This window comes from Porites lutea, chromosome 14 (genome assembly GCF_958299795.1).
Source record: "Porites lutea chromosome 14, jaPorLute2.1, whole genome shotgun sequence".
NCBI lineage: Eukaryota > Metazoa > Cnidaria > Anthozoa > Scleractinia > Poritidae > Porites > Porites lutea.
In genome coordinates, this window is record NC_133214.1 from 6,220,101 (window position 1) to 6,245,402 (window position 25,302).

Consider the following 25,302-nt stretch of genomic DNA (forward strand, 5'->3'; position numbering starts at 1 on the left):
AATAAACCCTTTAATAAATTTGTGCCACTCTTTTTTTAGGAATTGTCATCCTTTCCTAGCACAGCCTCTACATCACAGGAAGACCATGAAAGCATATCAAGATCCACTTCCTCCAGGAAATTGAGAGTAACTCTGTTAAGCAGTGAATGGAGATCAACAAAAGGAGGCTTGTCAACCATCAACCGAGAGCTGGCCATTCAGTTGGCAAAACACCCCAGCGTGGAGGTCAGTGTTTATCTCCCTCAGTGTAGTGAAGAGGATAAACAAGTTGCTTCAAGTCACAATGTACAGCTTATTGAAGCAGATGAAATGGCAGGTTATGACCCTGTTGACTGGTTGTCCTTTCTTCCTGAAAGCCATTCTGTGGACTGTGTTATAGGAAATGGAGCTGTTCTTGGTCGGCAAGTGCAGGGTATAAAACGACATCATCATTGTAAGTGGATTCAGGTCGTTCATACAGCTCCTGAAGAGCTTGGTATGCACAAGTCCTACGCAGATGCCATTTCAAGAGGCGAGAAAAAGCGCCAGGATGAGGTAAAACTCTGTGAAAAAGCTGATCAAGTTGTAGCGGTTGGTCCCAAGCTGGCTGAAGCTTTCTCAGATTATCTCCGTGCACGTGGAAAGGATCAAGATGTTCTTAATCTTACCCCAGGCATCTTCTCAGAATTTGCTAATGTAAAGCAAGCCTCTGAAGAAAGAAAAACATTCAGTGTTTTAGTGTTTGGACGCGGTGACAATGAAGACTTTCAGCTGAAAGGATATGACATCGCTGCTCGTGCTATTGCTGAGTTGAAAGACGAGCCACAGCCCTATAAGCTCTTGTTTGTTGGAGCTCCAAGTGGAGAAGAGGAGAAAGTGAAAGATTTGTTACTCCAGCAAGGCATTGATCGAAGTCAACTAACTGTGCGTTGTTTCAATGAAAGTAGAGAGCAGTTAGCCCGTTTGTTTTGTGAAGTAGATCTTGCTATAATGCCATCACGAACTGAGGGCTTTGGTCTTGCCACCCTTGAGGCTTTATCTGCTGGTCTTCCTGTGTTGGTCAGTGGGAACTCTGGTCTTGGTGAAGCCTTACAGGAAGTTCTGAACGGTTCAAATTGTGTGGTGGAATCAGAAGATCCTAAAGATTGGGCCAATGCAATCAAAGCTGTTCGGAAGAAAAGAAGGAAGCTGCGACTGAGAGAGGCCACGGTTCTTCAAGGAGAGTATGCCAAGATATACAGCTGGCAGGATCACTGTAATAGACTTGTGGAACGAATGCTTGCCATTTCTCGAGGTAACAGGTTCACTTTTTACTTCAATTGGTCTTGGTATTGACCTAATCTGCTGGCATTAGGAAATGTACATATGTAAGTTCACGCTATTACAATGACAACATTAGTGAAAACTTCACAACGACAAATTTGTCTCTCTCTTTTTTATTTAAAGTCCATTAGGGAAGTCTGCCTTCATTTGCCAATTTCAGAGAGTTTCAAAATCGCGATTTCTTTTAACATCTTGTTCCCGTCCCTGAGGGTCAAAAGTAAAGAATTATTGTATTGCTACATTGGTGTACTCTTTTTGTAGGTCCCACTGCAGATGAGCAGGATTTATCTATGAAAGCCACTGTGATCTGTCATGATGAAAAGCCCTCTCCTTCTGAAAAACGTCTTCATAAAGGTACACTTGAATATTAGAAACATGTGCAATATGTCCATTGGAGCAATTCATTGTTTTCTATGTAGGAAGGTCTGGGACATGTACTTTAATTTGGGCTTAATGATTATTCCTTGTGGGGATGTTAAATAAAAAAGAAATGGTCGAAGCATCGAACAAGACTCGTTTAAGACTGACTTACAAGGTCAAGACGTTTTCAAACTGGTTACGGGTGGTTACAGTGTAGCTTAATGGACCACAGCAAAAGGAAATGGCGTTTTAAGACTTTTAACATATACACTGTAGGCTTGGTCGTTTTGTATGGGTTATTCTAAGTGAAATTTTCACCTTGGGACTTAGACATGCAGGCCATTGCCGCGGTGTATAGATTATCAACTGGCATTTGATCGCCCTAGTGAGGTAATCAGGATTCCAGAATCCGGGAAACTTTTGCTGATGGATTCTGGAATCCAGGAAACTTTTTCTTTTGGAATCCGGAATCCTGGGCTTTGGAATCCGGAATCCAACTCAAGGAATCTGGAATCTCGCTAATGATTGTAATCCGAAATCCAAGTTCCGCTGACAAGGAATCCGGAGTCCAGTACCTGAAATCCAGAATCTAAGACTGTTTTGGCGGCCAAATTGACCTGCTCTGTGTCTTCCCATAAATTCTTTAAAAAGCCCCTTGCCTCTAGTAAGCTCCCCCCCTCCCCGCTTTTCTGGGGAAGAAAGTTAATATGCCCCCTTTTCTATTAAGCCCCCCTCCTCTCCCTTAATTATTCTTCACTAATAAACGATAGACTTTATTAATCAATTACCACTTTAAAACTTCGTATAGACTGATAGCCCCGGTAGTCTGTTAAGCCTACGAGAAACCGCTTTCTGAAAAATGTCTCCAGCGCGATACATGTGAATTCCCTATTTGACAAAAAAAAAAAACATACAAACACAGGTTTTGTATGGAATTAGCTGGGGTGTGTATGGGCAAAAATAATTGGATCATCACTAGTCTGGTTTAATTTCAGGCTCAAAAAAGGGGAAAAGGCCTTTGTCTCCAAGTAGCACTCCAGCATCAAAAGTCCCAAAATGTTTGGGAGGTGAAGGTAAAGTTTGTTTATGCATGATAAAGTTTATAACCGTCTCATTACTGAAAGCAACATTGGAAGTAAAAGATCTGCGTGGGCGAACTTCTGTTCTTAACACATTTTGTACCCTCTGCCACACCACTTCCCCCTCCTGCTTTAGAGATAGATACTCAAGATGCTGGAGTCACCCTCACCCGTTCAGTAGCAAAACTTAAACTTCTCTAGTTTGACGCATGCTCTTTCTATATCGAGCGTGCTTCATATTCTACTGATATGAGTACAGAATTTTTTGTTCGCATTTTGGCACATTTTGTCAAACTGTAGTCAAGTCCTGTTCTTGTCTCAATTTCTTGCGAGATTGTTTATGGGTAAGGGTTTCGTGCTTAATGATTTATTTGTGCGAAGGTAGTGTGGCGAAACACAATGATGCTTTTCTAGTTTGATTGTTACTTTCAAGTGATTTTACGTCGTAAATAGGCCTCAAGAATTCTGAAGCTGAACTACATTAACTCTTTCACCCCTAGACTGAGTTATGGCGAGATAATTTGTCATTCTAAGTTTTGCATCTGTGAACGAAACTCTGTGGTGTTACCATTTAAATGAATCCTAAAGCGAGTTCAGAAAGACGAAGAAACATGTCTGAAGTCCCCAGGATGGAAGTTGGCCAAAGATGACCATACAGGAGTTCTCAAGTGTGAAGGCAGAATTAAAAGATTAAAGGCCGATTTACCTTCCTGGTGGTTTACCTGCGGAGAGGCTTATCTCTCACATCCACAATCAGGTCATGCATCTTGGTGTCGCAAACACGATGGCGAGTGTGAGAGAAAACTGGTGGATACCAAAGTTGAGAGCGAAAGTCAAGAAGGTCATTAAGAACTGCAACATCTGCAAAGTATACTCCACCAAACCTTATGGATTGCCGTCAATTAGTGCTTTGCCAGAATATAGAACGGAGGGGAGCAGACCGTTTGAAGTAACCGGGGTGGACTTTGCCAGACCCTTCCTGTACGAGGTCGGTAAGAAAGAAGAAGGAAAGTGCTATGTCATTATTTTCACCTGTGCCTGCTCCAGAGCGATCCATTTGGAAGTTGCAAGAACCCAAACGGCAGATGAATTCAAGAGCAAGCTGAATGCCTTTATCTCGCGACGGACAAGACCTCGCATCATCATCTCGGATAATGCCAAAGTGTTTAAGGCTACGGCAGATTGGATCAAGGCAGTGAGAAAAAGTGAGAAGTTGCAGAATTACTTAGCGCGTGAGAATATCCGTTGGCAGTTTAATCTTGCAAAGTCACCCTGGTGGGGAGGAATCTATGAGAGATTGATTAAGGAGATAAGGAAGACCTTGCACAAGACCTTGGGGAGGTCACATCTTTCCTATGAAGCATTTGAATCAGTCATCATGGACATCGAAAGAAATTTGCCAGTGAATAATCGCCCCTTGACATGTGTTGAAGCATATGAAGAGGAGGTGCTTACACCGAACATGATCCTGTGGGGAGATGTGTATGCTGTAGAAGACACTGAAAGCTCAGATGCAGAGAAGCTGACAAGTATGGCCAAACGATTGGAAAATGCTAAGGCCAATGCATGGAAACGCTGGAAAAGGGAGTATGTCCACAGCCTAATTGAAAGTCACAGGCTTAACAGGGAAACGGGAACCATACCTCAAGTGGGAGAAATTGTACTCATCATTGGAGACGAAAGAACCGCGGAGAATGGAGAAAGGGTAGAGTGGTGCGTCTTATCAAAGGCAAAGATGACGTCGTTAGAGGGGTAACATTGTTACACAAAAGGCACACTATTGACCAACCGCTTCAGTTAGTTTGTCCCATGAAAATCAGAGCGGCGAGCTGATGTAGGAGAACAGAGACCAAGACGAGCTGCAGCTCAGATGGCTGCTCAGAGAATCGCAGAACAATTGCAAGAAGAAGAGAACTGATAAACTGAACTGTGTTTGAGTATAAACCGGACTGTCATATAGCAAATCGGATTAGTTTCAAGTTACGGTTGATTGTAAACATTGCGAGCTACAATTTTTAGGGGAGTTGTGTAAGAGAGATTTACCGACACTACCCCTCACAGTTTTGTGTCCTTTAGTAGGACTATTAAATTAGGTCTAGGACTACTAAATAAGGCAATGAACACGTGCGAGAAAGAGAACTGGACGAGACGAAAAAGAGAGCGAGCTTTCCTTGTGGAGTTTTTCATCGAGTATTGTGATATATTGTGAGTTCTTTCGGACAGAATAAAAACCAGGAAACCGTGTTATCGTGAGTTGTTACTGTGAATTCTATGGGCTGTTTCATTGTTCAGCTCAGTTGGTTTTAGTTTTTGCAATCGATCGCCCGCTACATCCACACACACAAGTGCGTAGGTTGGAGGCTTATTTAAAAAAACAAATTCCTAAAAATTTTACAAGTAGGAAAAAATATAAATACTTTATTTGGTGGTCCGCCGGGGAGGATTCAGATGAAGAAATATCCTAGATAGGTCCTGGTAAACGGCTTTTGTCTCTCAAAATTCCCCCACTATCTCGTACACAGATGTTTCTAAATGTAATTTAGACGAGGTTAAACACGAGACAATGCTGGCCAGCGGTCTCCACCACTAATCGTATGTGGGGCGGTCTTGGGGTTTAGCAGGGCCTTAGTGATTTTACAGCGATTTTGCAGAAGTCAATCGTTTTGCTCACGTTGCCTTTGCGTGCAGGAGTTCTAGTTGTGTTTTGCCCCCAACCCTCCCTCCTGTCTGGATGCTTTTCTTGCTAAGTATCTGCGCCTTTTTCCACTGAGATTCTCAGTGTGATGGTGCCTGGTGGGTGCCGCTCACAGGGTTGTCATGTTTATCTTCGAGGCTTGCTTGCGGCCCCTTTCTGTTTCATCAGGCACCTTCCCCACACCCATCTATTGTTGATGGGTTTAAATTGGATTTGTATGCGCGAGCCAACTTGCGCAGGAGGTCATCACCTTGTCGATATTTGGCAGGCACACTGTCCCTCTCCGTTCTCTCTCCATTCTCCCACTCGTTCTCTAAGGGACAGTGAAGCCTGCGAAGGAGGCTAGTATGGCAAGCCGTTTGTAGCAGTCAAGTCAAAAATTTATACAATCCAATCATTTTAACATAATAAATTTTAGAATAAAAAAAGCATTTAATTTAATCCTTAAAAAATTCATTCAATCCCATCACCGAAATATTTATTCAATCCAATCACTGAAATATTTATTCGATCCAAAAACGGAAACATATGTTTAATCCATTCATGGACATATTTATTCAATCCATTCGAGAACACGTTCAATCCTCCAGGCGTTTCATTTAATCCTCCTGGGGCGAGCGCGGCCAACCCGAGTCGTAACATATATGGCTTCATCTTTTTTTTTTTAACGTTTCCCCTTTTTTGCCTTGCTGGAAAGGGAGGGGGAGGGGAGTAGAAAATGTTGCAATCTGCCTTGTACTTTTCCTATATGCATCTATAAAGTAAATTCATATTTGGGTCGTACTCTTTACTTATTAATCAGGCTGGTGATATTCATATTGTTTTTCATAGAGAGTGCGTCTGAAACGTCGGCCACTGATCCTCCTCAAGTCATTGCTCGTCAGATAAGGAATAGAGATCTTCCTGCAAAGTCAAAGCCTTTTGGTGATCGCCAAATCCAAGTCGACATTTTGTTACTGACGGTGATGAAGGAAGATACCTGCGAGGATTGTGAATTTCTAAGCTGTCTTGCATATCTGAATCCTGATTTCTGTAAGATTTATCACCCAGATCTTGGCTACGTGTACCTCGGAGACATGGGAGAAGATGACTTGAAACTAAACGTTGCTGTTATGAAGTGCTACGAGGGTTCCAGCTCTACGGGAGGTTCTATAGTTGTTGTAATTAACGCTGTCAAAGTCTTGAAGCCGAAAGCAGTGTTTTGTGTGGGTTCTTGCAGTGGCCTAAATGTCACCAAAGTTAGTCTTGGCGACGTAGTAGTTTTGAAGAAGTTAGTAACATACGCTTTTTCAAAAGTTACGGAGAATAGTATTGAAGAACTTGGAGTCAAAGTTCCATTAAAGCCTCGTCTTTCGACATTGATTCTAAGTGCTGACGAAGGTTGGAAGCCACCTTTGAAAGATCCAGGAACACTCGAGGTAAGGATACATCGCGGCACGTTTCTGAGTGGACCAGAAGTGATAAATAACCAGAAGCGGTGTAACGCACTCATCGAACGATTTCCAGAAGCAGTTGCTATAGAACGACAAGGTGAAGGTAAGTTTCTTGGCCAGTTGCTGTGTTAACAGAGTGTTCATGAATTCAATTCAATTCTATTGTAATAGAACATTATTTTAGGGGAGACCTCTCCGAATCAGATTTAAATAGGAATCCACAAGATTATAAACTGACGTTTTCATTACACAGTTATCGCCAGATTGAACTCGGCGTTTGTTTGAGTTTGCAGTTTTTGAGCGCCTGTTGGTTTTAAGAAAGACGGAGTTGTTTTTTATTCCTTTTCTTGTCAGCTGGCTATTTTGCCTCTATATCTTAGGTTATTGTATGCCACACAAAAAGGTCATTGCCCTCTGCATATCGATGCTTTAAAATCAAGTTGAAAGTGATAATTATCAAGTCTTGTTGACTGTCTCTGTCCTTGATCTGGTTCTTTCCACCGGCGTCTGTATTAGTCAACTATTAACTCCACTTCTCTTACTCTTCATTTCCCACAAATCTCCTTTTCAGGTGTGTATGCAGCAGCGCATAACCTGGATATTGAGTGGGTAGTTATTAAAGGAATTTCAGGCTACGCTGATGGGAGAAAAGTTAAGGATTCGTGGAGAGCATTCGCAAGTTTTATGGCAGCTTCTCTAACGGCTCACATTCTCAGCGACACTATTGCTTTTCAAGCCTTACCACACTATGGGAGTGCAAGTGAGTATTGGACATTCAGGAAACGTTCGTGTTGAATTTTCCCATGCCATCTCCTATTCTTTTCTTGGGCTCAGTTGTGGTTTTGCTCCTCTCATAATCTAACCAGTAAATTTTTTGAAAAGTTTTTACCAACCAATCAAAATTTTGCTTTGCAGTTCAAAGAGTAATTTTCGGTAAACTGGATGATAAATGGCTCTGTATCAATTTAACTAGCTAATCCTTTGAAAAGGGTGAAGTGATGTAGCAGCGTTTTTTGGCCTTGTTACAGTGAAACCCTAACCTTAAGACCTCCTCGTCTATATGACCGCGTTGTTGTTACGACCACTTTAGAGACCTTAAGATCGAGGTTTGGCCAACTTTCCGCAAACGACAAACTGCACTTTGCGGTTAGCGGTTTCACGTCAACGGTCTGCCCATATTGGTTAGCATTAGATCCCATCGGCCTAAACCCCTTGTACAAGATATGTAAAAGGTGTTTGACTTGTAACACCCAACACTGTTCAGGGGAGGAGGGAGGTCAACTTGAATTACATTTTCCTCACCTGAAACACAAAGTGTCCCAAACGTTTTGACCAGGATTGTACGCGCTACAAAGCTATCTTCTTACTTAAAAGAAAAGTAAATATAGAGCTTTTTTCCTTATTACGTTATACCAGATGGCATAATTGCTATACAGAACAGAAACATTCAAAACCACTCAAACCTTAGAGATATACGTTCGTGTGTAGTAAAAAATAGTCATTACGCCTTTTATTAAGGTGTTTCAATACAGTTTTTCAAAGGCCATACCGATATTTTTCAATCGCCTTAAAAGTAGTTTTTACCTTGTCCGATCGCTATAAAATTTTCACCAGTTATTGGCTATGGATTGAAATTTGTGAAAATGTAGTTTTAAGTAAAATCGATATTACTATGACAACAATAAACAAAAAACTTTGAAATTGATAAAAGCCGAATTTTGTGTGATCTAGACCTGCTACTGAAAATCCAACACTAGGACTTTAAAGTTTGGTGTTTAGCAAACAATCTCCGTAAGAAGTAAAAAATTCTGTATGTTTGAATTCGAATAAAACGAAAATATATTTCAAGCCTTAAATTTTCAATAGCCGTGATAGGTTATGTAATAAAAACGTTATAAATGACTCAAATTATTCTTAAGTAGCGTCAGAATGATGCTTACTATCATATTTTGATGCTAGGAAATTTTGGTGTACTTTCGTTCACGCGATATTGAAATCTAACCTGTTTTCTCACCACCTGTATAAGTGCAACTTCATTCAGAATTTGGACTTTTAGCGCTTTCTTGTATATCTCCGAAACAACTCGAACGAATTTTTCCAAAATCTCTTCACATAATCTTCATAATGTATATAAAAATGTTCGAAACTTTCATTAAGATTGATTCACTGCAACACCTTCAAATTTCAAGACAAACCTATCCGACGAACCGGTCAAAAATCTGCGCTACAACATTCACTGTTTTGACGTTATGGTAATTTTTCCAAATTAATGCGGACAATACATATATCCATGACTAGTACATTTCAGTGTGAGTATTGCCAATGTTTTACATTCAAAAGATGCGATAAGTTCAAACTAAAATGTACTAGTCATGGAGGTATGTATAGTGCGCATTATTCTGGAAAAATTAGCATAATGTCAAAACAGTGAATGTTGTAACGCAGATTTTTGACCGGTTGGTAGGACAGGTTTGTGTTGAAATTTCAAGGTGTTGCAGTGAATCAATCTTAATGAAAGTTTCGGACATCTTTATATACATTATGAAGATTATGTGAAGAGATTTGAAAAAAATTCGTTTGAGTAGTTTCGGAGATATAAAAGAAAGCGCTAAAAGTCCAAATTCTGAATGAAGTTGCACTTATACAGATGGTGAGAAAATGGGTTCGTTTTCAAGATCGCATGAACGAAAGTACACCAAAATTTCTTAGTATCAAAACATGATATTAAGCATCATTCTTACGCTACGTAAGAATAATTTGAGTCATTTATAACGTTTTTATTACATAACCTATCACGGCTATTGAAAATTTAAGGTTTGAAATATATTTTCGTTTTATTCCAATTCAAACATACAGAATTTTTTACTTCTTACGGAGATTGTTTGCTAAACACCAAACTTTAAGTTCCTAGTGTTGGACTTTCGGCAGCAGGTCTAGATCACACAAAATTCGGCTTTTATCAATTTCAAAGTTTTTTGTTTACTGTTGTCATAGTAATATCGATTTTACTTAAAACTACATTTTCACAAATTTCAATCCATAGCCAATAACTGGTGAAAATTTTATAGCGATCGGACAAGGTAAAAACTACTTTTAAGGCGATTGAAAAATATCGGTATGGCCTCTGAAAAACTGTATCGAAACACCTTAAGTACACGGGAATTACGATGAAGTGCTACAACTAAATAACGTGGTTGCCTATAATCATAATGACGATTTCAACAAACAGATCGCAGTAAGGGAAAACGACATTGTTCATATTCCAGCACCTGGTACCCAGAAATTTTGGTAGCAAAGACATTGATTTAAAAAAGGACTTTTCATTCTTCAGACGACATCAAATACCAGAAATACTACATAAGTCTTAGCAAAAGGTGGGTACAGTCGATCAAGCTAAATGTCGGGTTATGTTACTTTATCGGCGATTCGTCTATTTCGGAAAATAAATACCACCGAAAATATCCGGTGAATCTGCCTCCCTGCTCAAGATGTTTTACCAAACTTTAATACTCTGGACAAGGAATAAGAACCGGAAACCTACCGCAGAATGTTTGCTCATCTCATTGTGTAAATCACGCACGCAACGTGACATTCTTTGACGATGCTCCATGAGAACTTGTCCTTTGTTAACTGTCAGTAACTTTTGGACGATCATTTAAGCACATAACTTTGTCGAGAAAGCTATTTTCTTGTAATCTTTGAGGAAATCTTTATCTGACAAGGCGAGAAAGTTAGAAAAGGCATAGTGCTCCACTCATCGTTTATTGAGAGTTTATTATAGGAAAAGGTTTTACTAACATTTCAGTGGAGCACTGTTTGAAATCTATATGGAAGATGTTTAATTCACAGTTCATACCGTAATTTCTGTAGTATGAATTGTTGGTTGTCTTATTAGGAAACAAAAATTGGATAGAAACCTACTTTGGAGAAAAGGGAAATAATTTACAAGTGCATGGAGCACTTTGTTGCGTGACTATGGAGCATCGCGTGCACAGGAGCTCAGCAACTGAAAACACGAAAACAAGGTTTCACAATGGACTTCATTCGATGTAATTGCATCACAAGACGTAACTTTCAGTAACAAGGTTTTTCAAGTTTACAACGAATATTCGATTCATGCATTCTTTTAGACCCAGTGGTTGGATTGATTCGCTCATGTCTCTTAATTGTGCGGTGTACAATGAGACGTCTGAAACCAGAATGTATAAATCAAAAAAGATTTAGAATTCGTTAAAGCATGTGGCGTTACATTTGAATACAAAGGGGTTTGTCCCGTTATATCTTTTTAACAATATGAAAGAAAAGTTTTTAACAAGCCGTTTTTAAGCAACGTCTGTAAAGAGGAATTTAGTGCAGCTCCGGGCGGATAACTTTCTTTCTTTTTCCGTAATAAAAAGACGGCGTTAGTGTCTCAGCACCCAGCTCTTACAAAACACCCGTGAAATTTCTCTGTCGAAAAAGATGCGAAAAATGTTTTTCCAGAAAAATCACACCTTTGCTTTAATCAAGAACTATTAAAACATACACTCTTTCCACTCACTGGCTTGGATTGACACTGGACTCACGCTTTCGTTTCTTGTCGCACTGATTTCCCGTAGCTTAAAGGGCTAGATTTGTGGCTTTGTGTGATATTTTCCTTCTCGAGTTTGCCATTTTTATTGAAAATCCCTATCTTATACTAATCTACCTGCCTGAATCAGACTTAAATGGTCGCTGTACTTTAGCCGAAATATGGCCGAGATGCAGTGTGCCCGCCTGTCCTTTTGCGTATCATTTGGATGAAAAATTGGCCCTGTGGTTTTTTGTAATAGTATTTATACCGTGAATACTGTGATTTTACATGTAATCTGTCATTTAAGTGAAAAAGTGCCACTTGGAATGCTTTGTGGTATAGTCAAAAGTAGATACACTACAGATGCAGATGGCGAAACCAACAAAATACCTCTAATCCATTCCAAAGTTAAGACTGCAGGCTGTCTGAGCCCCAGAACTTTTAAATGTCCATCCAAACATGCTAAAAATCCAAAACTTTGGACATATTTGTTGTAAGCAAAATTGAAAAGTACAAAATAATAGCATTTGGAAGAGATTCCGGGAAAATCAACTTTTCGGACAATCCTGGCCAAAAGGAAGGCGCTAAATCTGTATGCAGGAAGACACTTTTTTGCGAGGGAATCCTGCATATGTAATGAAGCTAATCCACCTCTTGCGAGGGAATACAAAGGGAATCCACCAAACAGGAGTAAAATGACACTATTTTCGTACGATACGAAAGCCGAATTAAATCTGTTTTATCATTCATTCAAATTAATTCCTAGTTTGAATCTTACCTCCATCGATGATAAGTTCATCTTCGATAGTGCATGTTTATCGGCACATTTAGGAGGTAAAGGGTTGTTCAGGTGTGCAAATATTCTATGAATAGCAGATGTAGTCCGTCGAGTCGTCTTTTTGCTGTTCGTGTTTTTTTTTCAGGGCTCGAAGTTTTTAGTGTACTTGCAAAGTTTTGCCAGTAATATTTTTTCCACTAGCAAACTGGTGAGACCACCAGCAAATTTTTTCCCTTTGAAATGTCAATGACCATATCTGATATAAAGATTAGAATTGATATTTCGCACAGTCTTTCAATGAGCTGAAAAGTTTAATAAAAAAGGTATTAAATATTATTTGGTCTCCTTTGTTGTTGTCCTGACAGCCACCACCTATCTACTGCAGCTCTGGCGTGATAATCAGCCCGTTTTTATTGGCCCTCAATTTTCAACTGTTTTCATATAAGCTGTGTTATCTCTGTTGGATTTCGACTTCAAACTCTTGTTCTTCGGTGGCTCGAGGTCTTCATCGCCACTGGCACTCGTGTTAGAGGTCGAGGGTCCTTAGGGCCTCTTGAAGAAAGAATTTATTTTTGACATAAGTAATGAAAACCACCAGAAACAACAACAACAACTTTCGCATGCGCATGTGTGGCACAGAGCTTCGGTGCAATACCTCTGGCCAGTGGCTAACAAAAAAGGTGCTTTTCTCAGCTCAACGCTCGTCTGCTGTTTTATTTGTCTCACATGTCGTGTCTTTCTCAAAATGTTTGGGAGAAATGGATGATTCTAACTCGCAAACGTTTGTTAGTGGATATTTTTGTTACTCGCAGATTATCAAAATCTTTCGCATTTTGCGAGTTTGTGTGCGTTAATTTCGAGCCCTGGTTTTTAGTCAATAGTTCGCGTCTTTCGTCTTCATGAAACGAGTGAAATGATTATTCCGCCATTTTGTATTCACTACCAAAATAACCCAACCTCGTCCCCAGGATTTCTCGGTTAACCTGTTTAATAATCTGGCAATTTTGCTGCACGATTGACGTCATTGACAGTAGCTGGTTATTGTGAATTATGCGTGGGATATAAGCCAATCAGAAACGGAGAAATATTTTGAACGAATAATAATTGCATTTATTATTGATGTTTCTCGAGAGAAAAAAGACAAACAAATTGGCCCATGTTATTTCCATGATCCATCAGCGTGGGAGAAAAAAACGATCAGTTATTGTAGAAAATGGAGTTTACTCAATGGAAATACATTGAACGAAATGAAATGATACAATTTCAGGTTCATCATGGGGACTTCAACCTGTGAAAAAAGGTCAAACGCCCTTACCTCCAAGTGGTATCCCAGATCCAAAGCACCCAAGACTGTCGAAAGATGAAGGTAAAGCTTGCGTTTGCTACCCGTATTACGTAACGCTGAGGTGTATGATGCGCACTTCGTTTTCACACATACCGTAAAATTCCGAAAATAACCCCCTCCATGTATAAGCCCCTTCAAACATAAGCCCCCCAATCTGGTAACGCAAAAAACCCTCCGTTAAATCGCCCTCCAAATATAAGCCCCCCGGGGACTTGTACTTGGAAAATTGCCCTCAAATAAAAAGTAAAACAAAGCAAAAACGGTAAATTTACTTCCAACTATGAGGCTAGCCCAATCGATTTTGAAACGCAAATTTCCCTCCGTGGATAATCCCCTCCGAATATAAGCCCCTCCAAAAATAAGCCCCTCAAAAAGGGCCTTTGAAAAATATAAGTCCTGGGGCTTATTTTCGGAGTTTTACGGTATAAGGATTAATCCTTTGTTTCATAAGCAGTTGAAAAGCAAAGTTATAGTTTACTAAACCATTGCCCTTCACAGCTTGAGTCATTTAAGCTTGACCAAAACATTCCGCTGTTAGCCGACCCTGAGTTTTGTGCTTTCTCGCTTGAAGGCTATAGCATAGGTAATAGCATGATTTGTAGTGATATTTGGCATAAGTACCACGAGTGATATTTCGAAATTGTTATATATAATTTCACGAGCCGTTATGCGAGTGAAATTTGGGACAATTTTGGAATATCACGAGTGGTATTTAAGTCAAATGTCACGTACAAATCATGCTATTATTAATTTGTTTATACTACTACCATCAATTGTTTTGTAATTTTCACATGTAGGTATTTCAAATTAAGCTGAAATACCACTGCTCTAAACCAATCAAATTGCAGAAATTTCTCATGTAGTAGTATAATGTTGGTATTTTTTGGATTTAGTCTCAGGCGCAAAGAGATCGAAGTCTTCAATAAAAGGCAAAAGGCCGTTATCCTCAAGCAATACTCCAAAACATCCGAGACTGTTGAGAGATGAAGGTAAAGTTTTACTTTTTCTTTATTTAGGTAAGGGTTGGTATTGTTTTGCGTGTATATGACAGAGTATATGTAAACTTTCCCAATATAGTATAATGGGGCCTTTGTAGCCGGTCTTGTGTTGCCTAAGCGCGTCTTCTTGACCTGCATAACTGACGAAACAAGACGGTGGTGGTGCTTTTCGTTGGCGTAGCAGCTCGTGCGCGGTGAATTTTCTGCCAGCGAGTAGTTGCGAATCTATTTTGATCCTTCTCTATGCCTTTCATTTATATAGCCAGGTTTGTTGCCCACTTAACAACTGCGTATCTTAGTGGAGGTGGGCGCCCGGGATGTCCAGGGGCCACCACTTTGTAGACAGAGTTACGCCCCCATGGCTGGTAAACCCGCGCCTTCCAGCCACGTCTGGGCCACTCTCCGAATTTGGAACGTACATCATAACACTCTCACGCTACAATTAGGCGAGTTTAGAATTCTGAGCACATTTTGGCACAAAATATAGTCAAATCGCGCTACAATTCCTTGAGTGAAAACCTCACAAGAACAAATTTTTCTCTCTCTTTTTGAATGTGGATGAGGTCCCTAACAATTCAACTCAACGAGGAAAGTTCACCTACATTTGACAAATTGTGAGAGTTAGGAAAAAATTGCGATAACTTTGAAAGAACGCGAAGTTAAATTTTACTTTTTCGAGACGTCAAACTGCCATCAACTTTTGCATGTGGTTACCCAAACTCCCCACTGTGGTAACAGTCTAAAAGTAAAACTGTATAAACGGAAACAGTAGAAATCATCGTAATTTTTGCCATACATGTAAGCCTGATTTTCTTTTAGGCCTCAATATTTTCCATAGATGAACAGAAAATTTTCAAATTTGAGTTAAAATTAGAGCCTTTCCAGAGTATTTGGTTGTTTGTTGTTGCATCAAAAGTTCATCAAAAAACAATGGCTCCGCTTATTTCTACGAAGTCCAGCTAAGTCGACTTAAGGTGGCTCGATACAGTTTTTCAGGGTCAATACCTCCCAAGTTTGAGCATAAACTACGTCGCCATAAACAAAGTTTTGGAAAAATTGCCACGACAGTTGTATTAGATGAAGATGAAAACTTGTTTTTATCAGGGTTGCAACGGCATCGGAGTTGTTATAGCAACGAAATGACGCTATTACCTATTTTACTTGCAGCAGTATATCTCGGCATTGGGAACTGTTCTTCGAAAATCATTCACGGGAGCTTTTTCCTCCAATAGCAGTCTCGATGTCCGTGAAGTTTAAGCGAAATCTGTAAGAGCGTTATCGAAATATTTTGGGATAAAGATTTTGTGGTTAGAAATACGGTAATGATTTTCGAAGAACAGTTCCATGTGCTTAGTACAGCGTTTCCTGGCGGCCTCTCTTTTCGTTTGGCCTTTGGATCATTTTTTTCATTATTTTACCCCATCCCTCCTCCCCTTTTATTTTTCCTCTGATAAATCAGTGTGTCAGGTGCCTGGTCCCATTAGCGTTGGGGCTCTTGGTTGGAAGGCGCGGGTTTACCAGGGGATAACCTGTTCCAGGCGGTCAGTTAGTAGAGTGCGGTGTTCGGATGGTGGGGAGCGAGTTTAATCGTACGCGGAGGAAACGAGGGGAAAAAAACGAGGGGAGAGTGGGGCGAGTTCCCTCCCTCTTCCCTCTCTAGTCTCTCCCGTTTTTTTTCCTCGTCAATTTTTCGACCGCGCTCTACTATCTGAACGCCTGGAACAGGCTAACCAGGGGCTGGCTTTGCCAAAATTGGAAGCCCCTGGACAAACCAGGCACCCCCTTCCACTAAACGATGCAGTTGTTAAAGAGAGATGAAATATTTGTTTACACCTTCAAAGGTGAGCTCTATTCCTGCCTTGTAAAGGGGCTGTGTCACGGTAGTCTAGTCTATTTGCTTAATTTTTCAAATTACTAGCCTAAAGGTGGATTTCCACTGTCGTGTAATTTATACGCGACAGCACAAATCTAGTAATTGATTACGGATATACTTTGATTACGGATATACTTTTCTTTAGTTCAGTACGCGGTTCATAAAACCTCGAAATCCCTCAAAGTAACGACTCTAGGTTATCTGTCCTCCAATAATTGTCTTTGTTTTTAGCCGTACGCGGGATTTATTATTAGTGTATTTAGCGTTGAGAATACTTTTTTTATATTAATAATAGTCTTTTACAAATTGCGAAAATATCTTCGGCACAGTTAACAGGACAAAAGTTGTTGCTACTGATGACAAGAATGGACATGGATTGAAAGTTGAAAAAATTTGGCCAACCTTTTTACACGTTTTAATGCTATGCCTTCAGAAATAAAAAAAAACTATTATTATGGTTAGTGCTCGTTGATGAAGTTTGGTCTCCTTCATAACACCACAGGAGTATTTTGTTTAAGTTGTGACTTCAGCCCAGAATTGACCTATAAGAGCTACCGTAGTAGAAGTTAATTTCGTGATTTTGGCAAGACTGTATTTTGCGGGGTTTTGTTTTCGTGATTTCAGTAGGCAATCATGGAAAAAGGCATTAAATTTTGCGATTAAAGCGTTCTCGACGTGATTTTATTTTTCAAACGTGTGAACTTTTTAGAATATCGAGATAAAGTGAAACAAGAAAAACGCATATTAACGTTATTTTACAACAGAAGACACAGTCAAGGAATGGAACTTACAAGTTAACCAGCTAATAATTTGTCGGTATTTGAGTATATATTGTAATTGTTTAATTTATTTTTTTCTGTGATTTCAATCTTCTGTATGCCATGGGTATTAAATTTCGCTTGTTTAAATCTCGCGGGGATTTTTATTCGCGGGTCTTTAATTTCGCGATTTTTCCACAATCGCGAAAACCGCGAAATTAAGTACCAATAACTTAGGTATATACTCGTGACGTAATCCTTTTAATGTTGGTAATTGATTTAATTGTAGGCGCTGGCGCAGCAAAGACAGCAAAGAGATCCAGGGCAAAAGGCAAAAGGCCGTTATCTTCATGTGCTGTTCCCGCTCCAAAACAACCGAAACTGTTGAAAGAGGAAGGTAAAGTTCGTTTCTGGGTTATTTAGAGTAAGAGTTGGTATGACATTACGTGCGTATGAGAGTTTAGGATGGTCTCATGTCCTTGGGTGCGTGTTTCTAAAATGCGGCTTCATAACCTGCATAGCATACGAAATAAGAGTGTGACAGTACTTCCCGCTCTTCTCACAGCCCTATCGCCTGAACAAAAACACTTCTGAAATAAAGCACTCGTCTGGGTTACTTTCCTCTGCTGCACAGGGCAGTGGCTTTATTATTTGGGTCCTCTTTTCTCGTTTGACATCATGAAGCTATAGTTTCGTGGCCTCGGTTGCACTTAGAGAAAATCTTGAGATTTTTACGTCTGACATACTCTCCAAACTTCTAGCGTGCCCTCTTAACACTGTATGCTTATCGTAAGGTACAAGTCGAACGAGGCCAAATTTAGGCCGAGAGCCTGCTTATGCTTTTATCACGTCACTTTCACCGTAAGAAACTAACTATTTATCGCTAGCCTCTTGTCAGTCAAATCAGCTTCCCATGCAGACCTTCTCAGGGCTTCGTCACACCCTAGGAAATCTGCGTTAGAGGGTAGGCTGTTGAAAATCGAAACACATTCCTTAACTTTTGTATTTGCGGCGTAATGAACAAACTAATCACTTATCAGAAAATTTAGAGTGATCTCAGTTCTGTTTTGGAACGCAAATGATTTTTACATTATTTTTTAAAGAAATGAACCTTAAAAGTGAAATGTTTTTACAGAGAGTGTATGCCACACAGTTTTCATAAAAATGTAAGCGTTGATAGCTTTTTCTTTTTCGCCAAATGTTACCATTGTCTCGGTGAAGCTCATTCTGTCACGGAAGGTATTTTAATATGTCATCGAAATCATTTACTTGTATAGAAAGTAACATTCTTATCTGTAAGCAAAATAAGGAGAATTAACAGCCTTTCTGCTTACTGAGTAAGAGAAAAGCATGTCACAGTGAGATTAATCCGTTTGGAATGTCAAGTCTTTACGTTTGTGTTTATTGACAAATATTCCCTCACCTTTTTGTTTCCAGCAGGTTGGGACAACTCGGTTGTTGTTGAACTGCTCAAAGCTGAATACAAAAGGCGCTGTCTGTTAAGACCACTTCTTTGGGATAGCACTATCGAGTTACCCCTAGAGAACGTTTACACGAGACTGAAAATCATTTCAAGAAGAAAGTTGCCCATCCAGATAGAAGACAATATGGCGAATATGTTCCACCTCATAGCCCCAGAGGGACAAAAACCAGACTTAGTGAGTGAAAATGACGAGGTGAACGTGACTGAAATCTTCAAGACCCTTGAAAAAGGTAAGGATGTCATGACGCTTGTCGAAGGAAGTCCAGGAATCGGTAAAACAACGTTTTGCATTAAACTTGCTTATGATTCTACACATGGAAAAATCCCAACAGAGTGTTCCTTTCCCAAGTTTGAAGTTGTGTTGCTCCTGAAATGTCGAGACATTGATAGAAATATAATGGATACCATAAGAGAACAACTTCTGCCCAGAGATATTGAGGAGAAGATTGTAGAGAAATTGTTGCACTTCTTGAAGGATATTCATAACCAGGAGAGAATTTTGATCATTTTGGATGGTTTGGATGAGCTGCCTGAAAAATCACGGCACCATGTAGATGAGCTGCTTCACAGACGAATTTTCCCATTTTGCTATGTCCTGGCTACGTCACGACAAGAAAGAGGAATTGAAGCACGAAAATACTTTGTATTTGACATTCATTTAGAGATTAAAGGGTATACGGAAAGTGATGCTATTGTCTACGTAAGAAGACACTTCAAAACCATTGGTCAGTCACCAAAGGGGGAGAGGCTAATTGAGGAAATGCAACAGAACGCCTTCTTGAATGCACTCCGAAATAACCCACTAAACTTACTTCTCCTTTGTGTTGTTTATGAGGACTACGAGGGAAAATTGCCGACTTCCCGGACGGAACTGTATCAAGTCATTGTGCAATGTCTTTTAAGACGATACTGCGCCAAACGCAACTGGCCCGCCCGTGAAGTTGACACTGTCCTAGAGAAAATGTTTGAAAAGGAAATTCTTGCACTCGGAGAGCTTGCTTGGTTATGCCTGCTGAGTGATCGTTATGGTTTCCGTGAAACTGAAATGGATGAGTTTGAAAGGAAATACCCCGGATTGGTAGCTCGTGAGCTAGGACTTCTTTACAAGGAAGAAAGTCTAAAGAGACTTAAGCCTCAACATGAGTACTGCTTTCTTCACAAGACCTTCCAAGAGTACGTGGCTGCCGCGTATATTGCTCAGAAGCTACGAAACCAAAAGTTTAATGTATTTAACCACCTCAACATAAGCTTTGATGACATTGTAACGAAATATCCACAAGTGTTTATTTTTGTTTCTGGTATGCTGGGCAAGAAAGCTACAGTTCTTTTCACACAGATTGGAGAGGAGTTAAAGAAGTCATATGACTGGAATTGGAACGAGCATTGCAGTGAGGAGACAGCTACTTTCTTTATTGAAAGCTTTAATGAGAGTGGACATGCAGAACAAATGGCAGTTACTCTTTGTAACATTATACCTTTTCCAAAGGTCATCACTTCCAAGCTAATAGACAATTACAATGCGTCTTTTATTCAGGTTTTAATGGCTTGCAGAAGCTTTTCAAATTTAAGAACACCTGTTGAACTCTATGCTGTTATACATGTAGGTGACCGGGAGAGAAGAGGCCGGGAGAGAGGAGCAAGTGACGTAGTTAATTATATAGAATCCTGCCCGCAGCTGACAATCGTAAGTTTTCGTGCTCATGATCTGGGATCTTTGAGGTCATCTGATGGAGATCGTCTTTGCAAATGGTTTTCTGCAAGCAAGAGCTTATCAGAGTTTACTCTTAAATATATATCTCATGTATCTCTTGAAAAATATGAGCTGCTGGTTCAAATTAGCCGTGGGTTGGCTTCATGTCGAACTCTGACAAAAGTAACGTTTGCTTTGCCTGGATATGCTTATAACGAGAGTTTTTTCAACGCGTTCGAAACTGGATTGGCACCGCTGACGTCTGTTAATCTCGTTCTATGGGGCTCAATGAAGTGCACTGCGACACGAGCCTTACAACATTTTTTGTCAAATAAATCCTTGAATTCTCTTTCTCTTTGTATTGTTGGAGGTGTGCTGGATTTGTTAGTCGCTGCTGTCAGTCAAGCACTTGCAAGACAAACAGTTTTAAAATCTCTTGATCTACATCTTGATGGACCGCTGAGTTCCTCTAGTGCCAGTTTCCTGGAAAAAGGGCTTATGGAAAATAGTTCTTTAAATTATTTAAGACTGCGTGTCCACGGTGAGCTCCCTAGTAACTGGCATTCTGTTGTGGAAAATCTTCGCCTGGCGAAAAAGTCCCCAGTTTGCTGTTCTTTTTATCCAAATACCTTTAACAACGTAGCAAATAATGATTTTCGTCCTGTTCTGGTTAGGAAAGGGTTAAATGTAAAGCAACACTTAACTGTTAACGTCTGGGGTGAGATGAAATGCGAAGCGGCAGAAGCTCTTTGTGAAGTCTTGGCACCTTCCTCCATTACTGTTCTCACCTTAAACGTGCGTGGAAATTTGACAAGCGAAGTTTCTAGTTCCATTGCAAGATGTCTGGAAGAAAACAAGACACTATCTTCGCTGTCCATCAATATATGCGGCGAGTTGACAACAGACGGGGCCAATGTTCCTTCCAGCCTTTCAAAAAACAGTCGCGTTCAGTTAAATGTACATGATGTGCGTATAGGCTCAGATGAGTCGAACGATGTTCTTGTTACCACTACCGATAATCCTGCGGCATTGACAGTCTTTTTTAAGGAGAGAAGAAAACAAAACGTCCGTCTTACAATCAATAACGATAGTAACGTTACCAAGGAGTGGACACGTTGTCTAGGTGATGCTTTGGCAGAAAATCCATCTCTGACCACGCTTGATCTTACAGTGAACAGCTGCGTCGTGGATGCAGATTTGGGAGAAAACCTCGGGAATAGTTTATTGCAAAGCACTTCTTTAACATTTCTTAGTCTCACATTCAACTTCAGTAACTTGAAAGAAGGATGGGAATCCAAACTGGGTGAGCGCTTGATCAAAATGGCATCTTTAACTACACTCAGTCTTGAAATAAACGGCGATGGCGAGTGGAATCAGAAGGATTGGTTGAGTCCTGCACTCAGCAGCCTTGACTATGTTGAGGAGAATCAGGAGAATTGTTTGAGTCCGACTACACTGAGTAACGTGCTAGTGGCAATCAAATCATTATCTTCCCTTTCTGTTGCAATCCATAGTGATAGCATGTGTTCATTTTGGGATAAGGTTGTAGGTGACTGTTTGATGGAATGCACGTCACTTAAGAAACTTAGCCTCACATTTGACGTAGGTAAATTCGTTCATAGCGTTTTTAGTGGCCTTCGTTACGGCTTAAAGACAACAAGGTCATTAAATACATTATGTGTCGCAATTTTCATTAACAACGTTATTGATACGGGTTTTTCAAGTTTGGTGGATAGTCTTAAACAAGGTCTATCATTAAACTCGTCAGTAACTACACTGACACTAACAGTAACTGTGGCAGCATATCAAACAGGTTACATTGGTTTGGCGATCAAGTTCGATCATGGACTGTCAGTGAACAAGTCAATAACTACGTTAAATGTCACAATAAATGAGTGTGGTGAGGGAAAATCGTATATACCCCTGTATCTGCGTGCCTTTGGAGTGTTTGGAGGTTTGGCAAATAACACATCACTAACCACATTCAATCTTACGCTCAACAGTAGCAAAGAAGTGAGTGATGACTGGTTAAAGAGCGTTTCCGATACCTTGATGAAAATCACCTCATTAACTACTCTGAGATTAAAAGTGAACAACCATTGTGCTGCAGGTGAAAGTGGTTTATATGACTTTAGCAAACTTTTAATAGAAAGCAGATCGTTATCCTTACTTGAACTCGATGTAAGTTTCTATGGAAGAGAGAGTGTGTGCCAAAATGTTTTAATTCAGTAGCAGAATACAGCTAAGATTTATGTGCTTTCCAGTCCGCAGGAATATATGTCAGTATCAAATGAAATGCAATCTACAATAGAAATGCGGCTTAATTTTTTATTATTTCTTGAATCTTGAAGCCACCGTGACAATCGACCCTTAAAAATAAAGATTCTAATTAAAATGCAAAATGGTCCATCTAAAATTCTTTCAATTAGACCCCTAGTGTTTGTTTCAAGTTTGGACATTTTTTGTTTTCTGTGTATGCAAATTACAACGACTCCCCTTCGGTCCCGCTGACATGTTTCGTAACCATTCTAGTCTTCAAATATAGTTCCCCGATCACTATATCGCTTTCATCAAGTCATTCATATTCATTAAAAAGTAAGTCGCAAATTCAGCTAAATGAATCTAAATATTGCTGCCTTAAATTAGGGCCACGCGTGATCATTTAAAGGTCACAGAAAGTCATTCTCTTTCAAGCCACGTCACACACGTTTCCTTTGATACCGGAATTTTTTCTTGTGGAAGCCCAGCCCGAAGTCCGTTATGTTCACGCTACTGTGTATAGCGTAAAGGTTACCAGATACCTTCAGGTGTGCCTCACGTGCAAGTAATGTAGGCCATTTTTTCCTGTGGAAGCTCAGCCTGGACTCCGTTATGTTCACACTACTCTGTAGAGCGTTAAGGTTACCAGATACCTTCGGGGGTGTCTCATTTACAGTCGGAAATGGCAAAACCTCGACACATATCTAGCGCTTTGACTTCCGAAAAAATAGAAAGTGAGAAACAAATCGCTTTAAGTTTTTAAAACCTTCGAAAGCTGATTCCGACGCACGCATTAAAAAATCGTTTACAAAAAACCGCCATAGCAAGTTTTTTCCAGCATAGTTTGAACATAACTTAGTTTGAAAATTGCATTCTGTTGCTCAGTCCCGTAAAGTCTTCCATGGTCAATTCAACTTACCTGGTTGCACGATGTAACACAATCCCACTCCTCGTGAATCTGTTTCAGCTTTTTTAGGCCCATTTATATGGAGAAAAGTTGTACCAGGCAGAAGTGTAAATCCGGCGCCTACCCAAGCTACCCTGGGTGAGCCAGCTTTTCATACGTTCCATTAACCCTTTAAGCCCTAAGAGTGATCAGCATCAAATTTCTTCTTGTAATATCAATTCTTTGTAAAACAATTTGGTCATGAGAATTACGGACATGATCACACAAGATGAATTTGCTTGATAGTTTATCAACGTCTCCCCACTACTTATGTAGGAAATGAATAGGGGCAACAAATGAGAATTCAAATTTTGATCTTGTGGTTTAAAGGGTTAAAAAACGTGGCGAACCGTGTAAATGTGAAAAAAAATGGCTTGGCCAGAAGGGTGACCCGCCAGCCGCCGGTTCACCCTTTTGTGAAGGTAGAGTCACCCTCCTTGCTGAACCAACTTTTCTCCATACAAACACTTTAGCTCGCCCAGCTGGGTCAACTTGTTCAAGGTGAGGCAATCAGAGCATGTGCGAGCACTGTTGGCTCGGGCAAAGAGATCAAGTATTTTTTCCGTTGACTCAGCTGGAGGGTGACCCTCTTTTTCGGGACAACTTTTCTTCATATGAACGGGCCCTAGAGGGATGAGATAAAACTACAGTGTAGTGTTTGATTTGATAGCATCAAGCGGCTGGTACTCGTCAGTGCTGTAAAGGAGTATTTCTGTGTACATATTTTGAAATTTTACATTGTTTTGAGTCTCAGACTGAACAGGCGGGATTAGCTCAGTCGGTACAGCGCATGACTGCAGAGCGGGAGGTCGCGGGTTCGATTCCCGGGGCTGGACCATTACTCAGGGTCTTTTAAAAATAACTGAAAAATAAAGGTAATCTCTTCTCAAGGTAATCTCAAGGTAATCTCAAGCGGTTTAACCTTCGCGTGGCTCGGATGACCACGTAGACTTCCAGTAGGAGACGTAAAAATAGTGTCCACAATTAGTACTTTCCTCGTAAATACATTTGCACTCAAGTGGAGTTTTACGTCATCTGGTCCAGTGAGGCCAAGGTTAATACAACATGAGTTACCAGTAGTTTTAGAATTTGATAAATATTGTAACTGATGATTGTGACTTGTACGCCATCTGGTCCAGTGTGGCCAAGGTTAAGACAACATGAGTTACTAGTAGTTTTTGAGTATAATAGATATTGTAACTGATGGTTGTGACTTGTACACCATCTGGTCCAGTGTGGCCAAGGTTAATACAACATGAGTTACCAGTAGTTTTAGAGTTTGATAAATATTGTAACTGATGATTGTGACTTGTACGCCATCTGGTCCAGTGTGACCAAAGTTAATACAACATGAGTTATTAGCAGTTTTAGGGATTGTTAAATATTGAAACTAACTATTGGTATAGCATTCCTATATTTCAATAGAGTTTGTATGATAGTGACAAATATACAAAAAAGAAATTATGATTTAGTTTATATTAAAATATTTAAACTGTATTTCACCATTATTTAGTTTAGTTGGCGTTTAGCCAAGAGCGATCTTTATATGTTAATCAGTAATGAACATTTATTACAAACAAGCAAGACAGAACATTGCTAACTACCTGTAGCATTAATGCGCCAAATTTGCTTTTTAATATAATGTAGTTTCATTTTATTAAAATTCAACGAAATAAAGTTTTGTCAAGTAAAAATGCCTAGTATTTTATTCTTTTTTGTAACGCCTAGGCCAAACGTCGAAGTTTTCATGA

General features: G+C 39.9%; 2 protein-coding genes across 5 annotated transcripts in view; both read left to right on the plus strand.

The window, feature by feature from the left end:
* The window catches only part of LOC140924631 (uncharacterized), a 412,059-nt gene that overhangs the window by 296,753 nt on the left and 90,004 nt on the right, over positions 1 to 25,302 (plus strand). The window lies entirely within an intron of this gene.
* On the plus strand, positions 44 to 25,167 carry LOC140924627 (uncharacterized). 2 transcript variants are annotated; one of them, XM_073374645.1, is made up of 8 exons: positions 44 to 1,273; positions 1,564 to 1,656; positions 6,268 to 6,972; positions 7,441 to 7,629; positions 13,467 to 13,565; positions 14,438 to 14,533; positions 17,463 to 17,570; positions 18,611 to 25,167. In XM_073374645.1, the coding sequence occupies exons 1-8, from the start codon at positions 310 to 312 to the stop codon at positions 22,576 to 22,578; spliced, it is 6,222 nt and encodes a 2,073-aa protein (XP_073230746.1). In that variant the 5' UTR covers positions 44 to 309; the 3' UTR covers positions 22,579 to 25,167. The 2 variants fall into 2 exon arrangements, with proteins under 2 accessions (XP_073230746.1, XP_073230745.1); XM_073374644.1 differs by having other exon boundaries at positions 183 to 1,273; positions 18,614 to 25,167.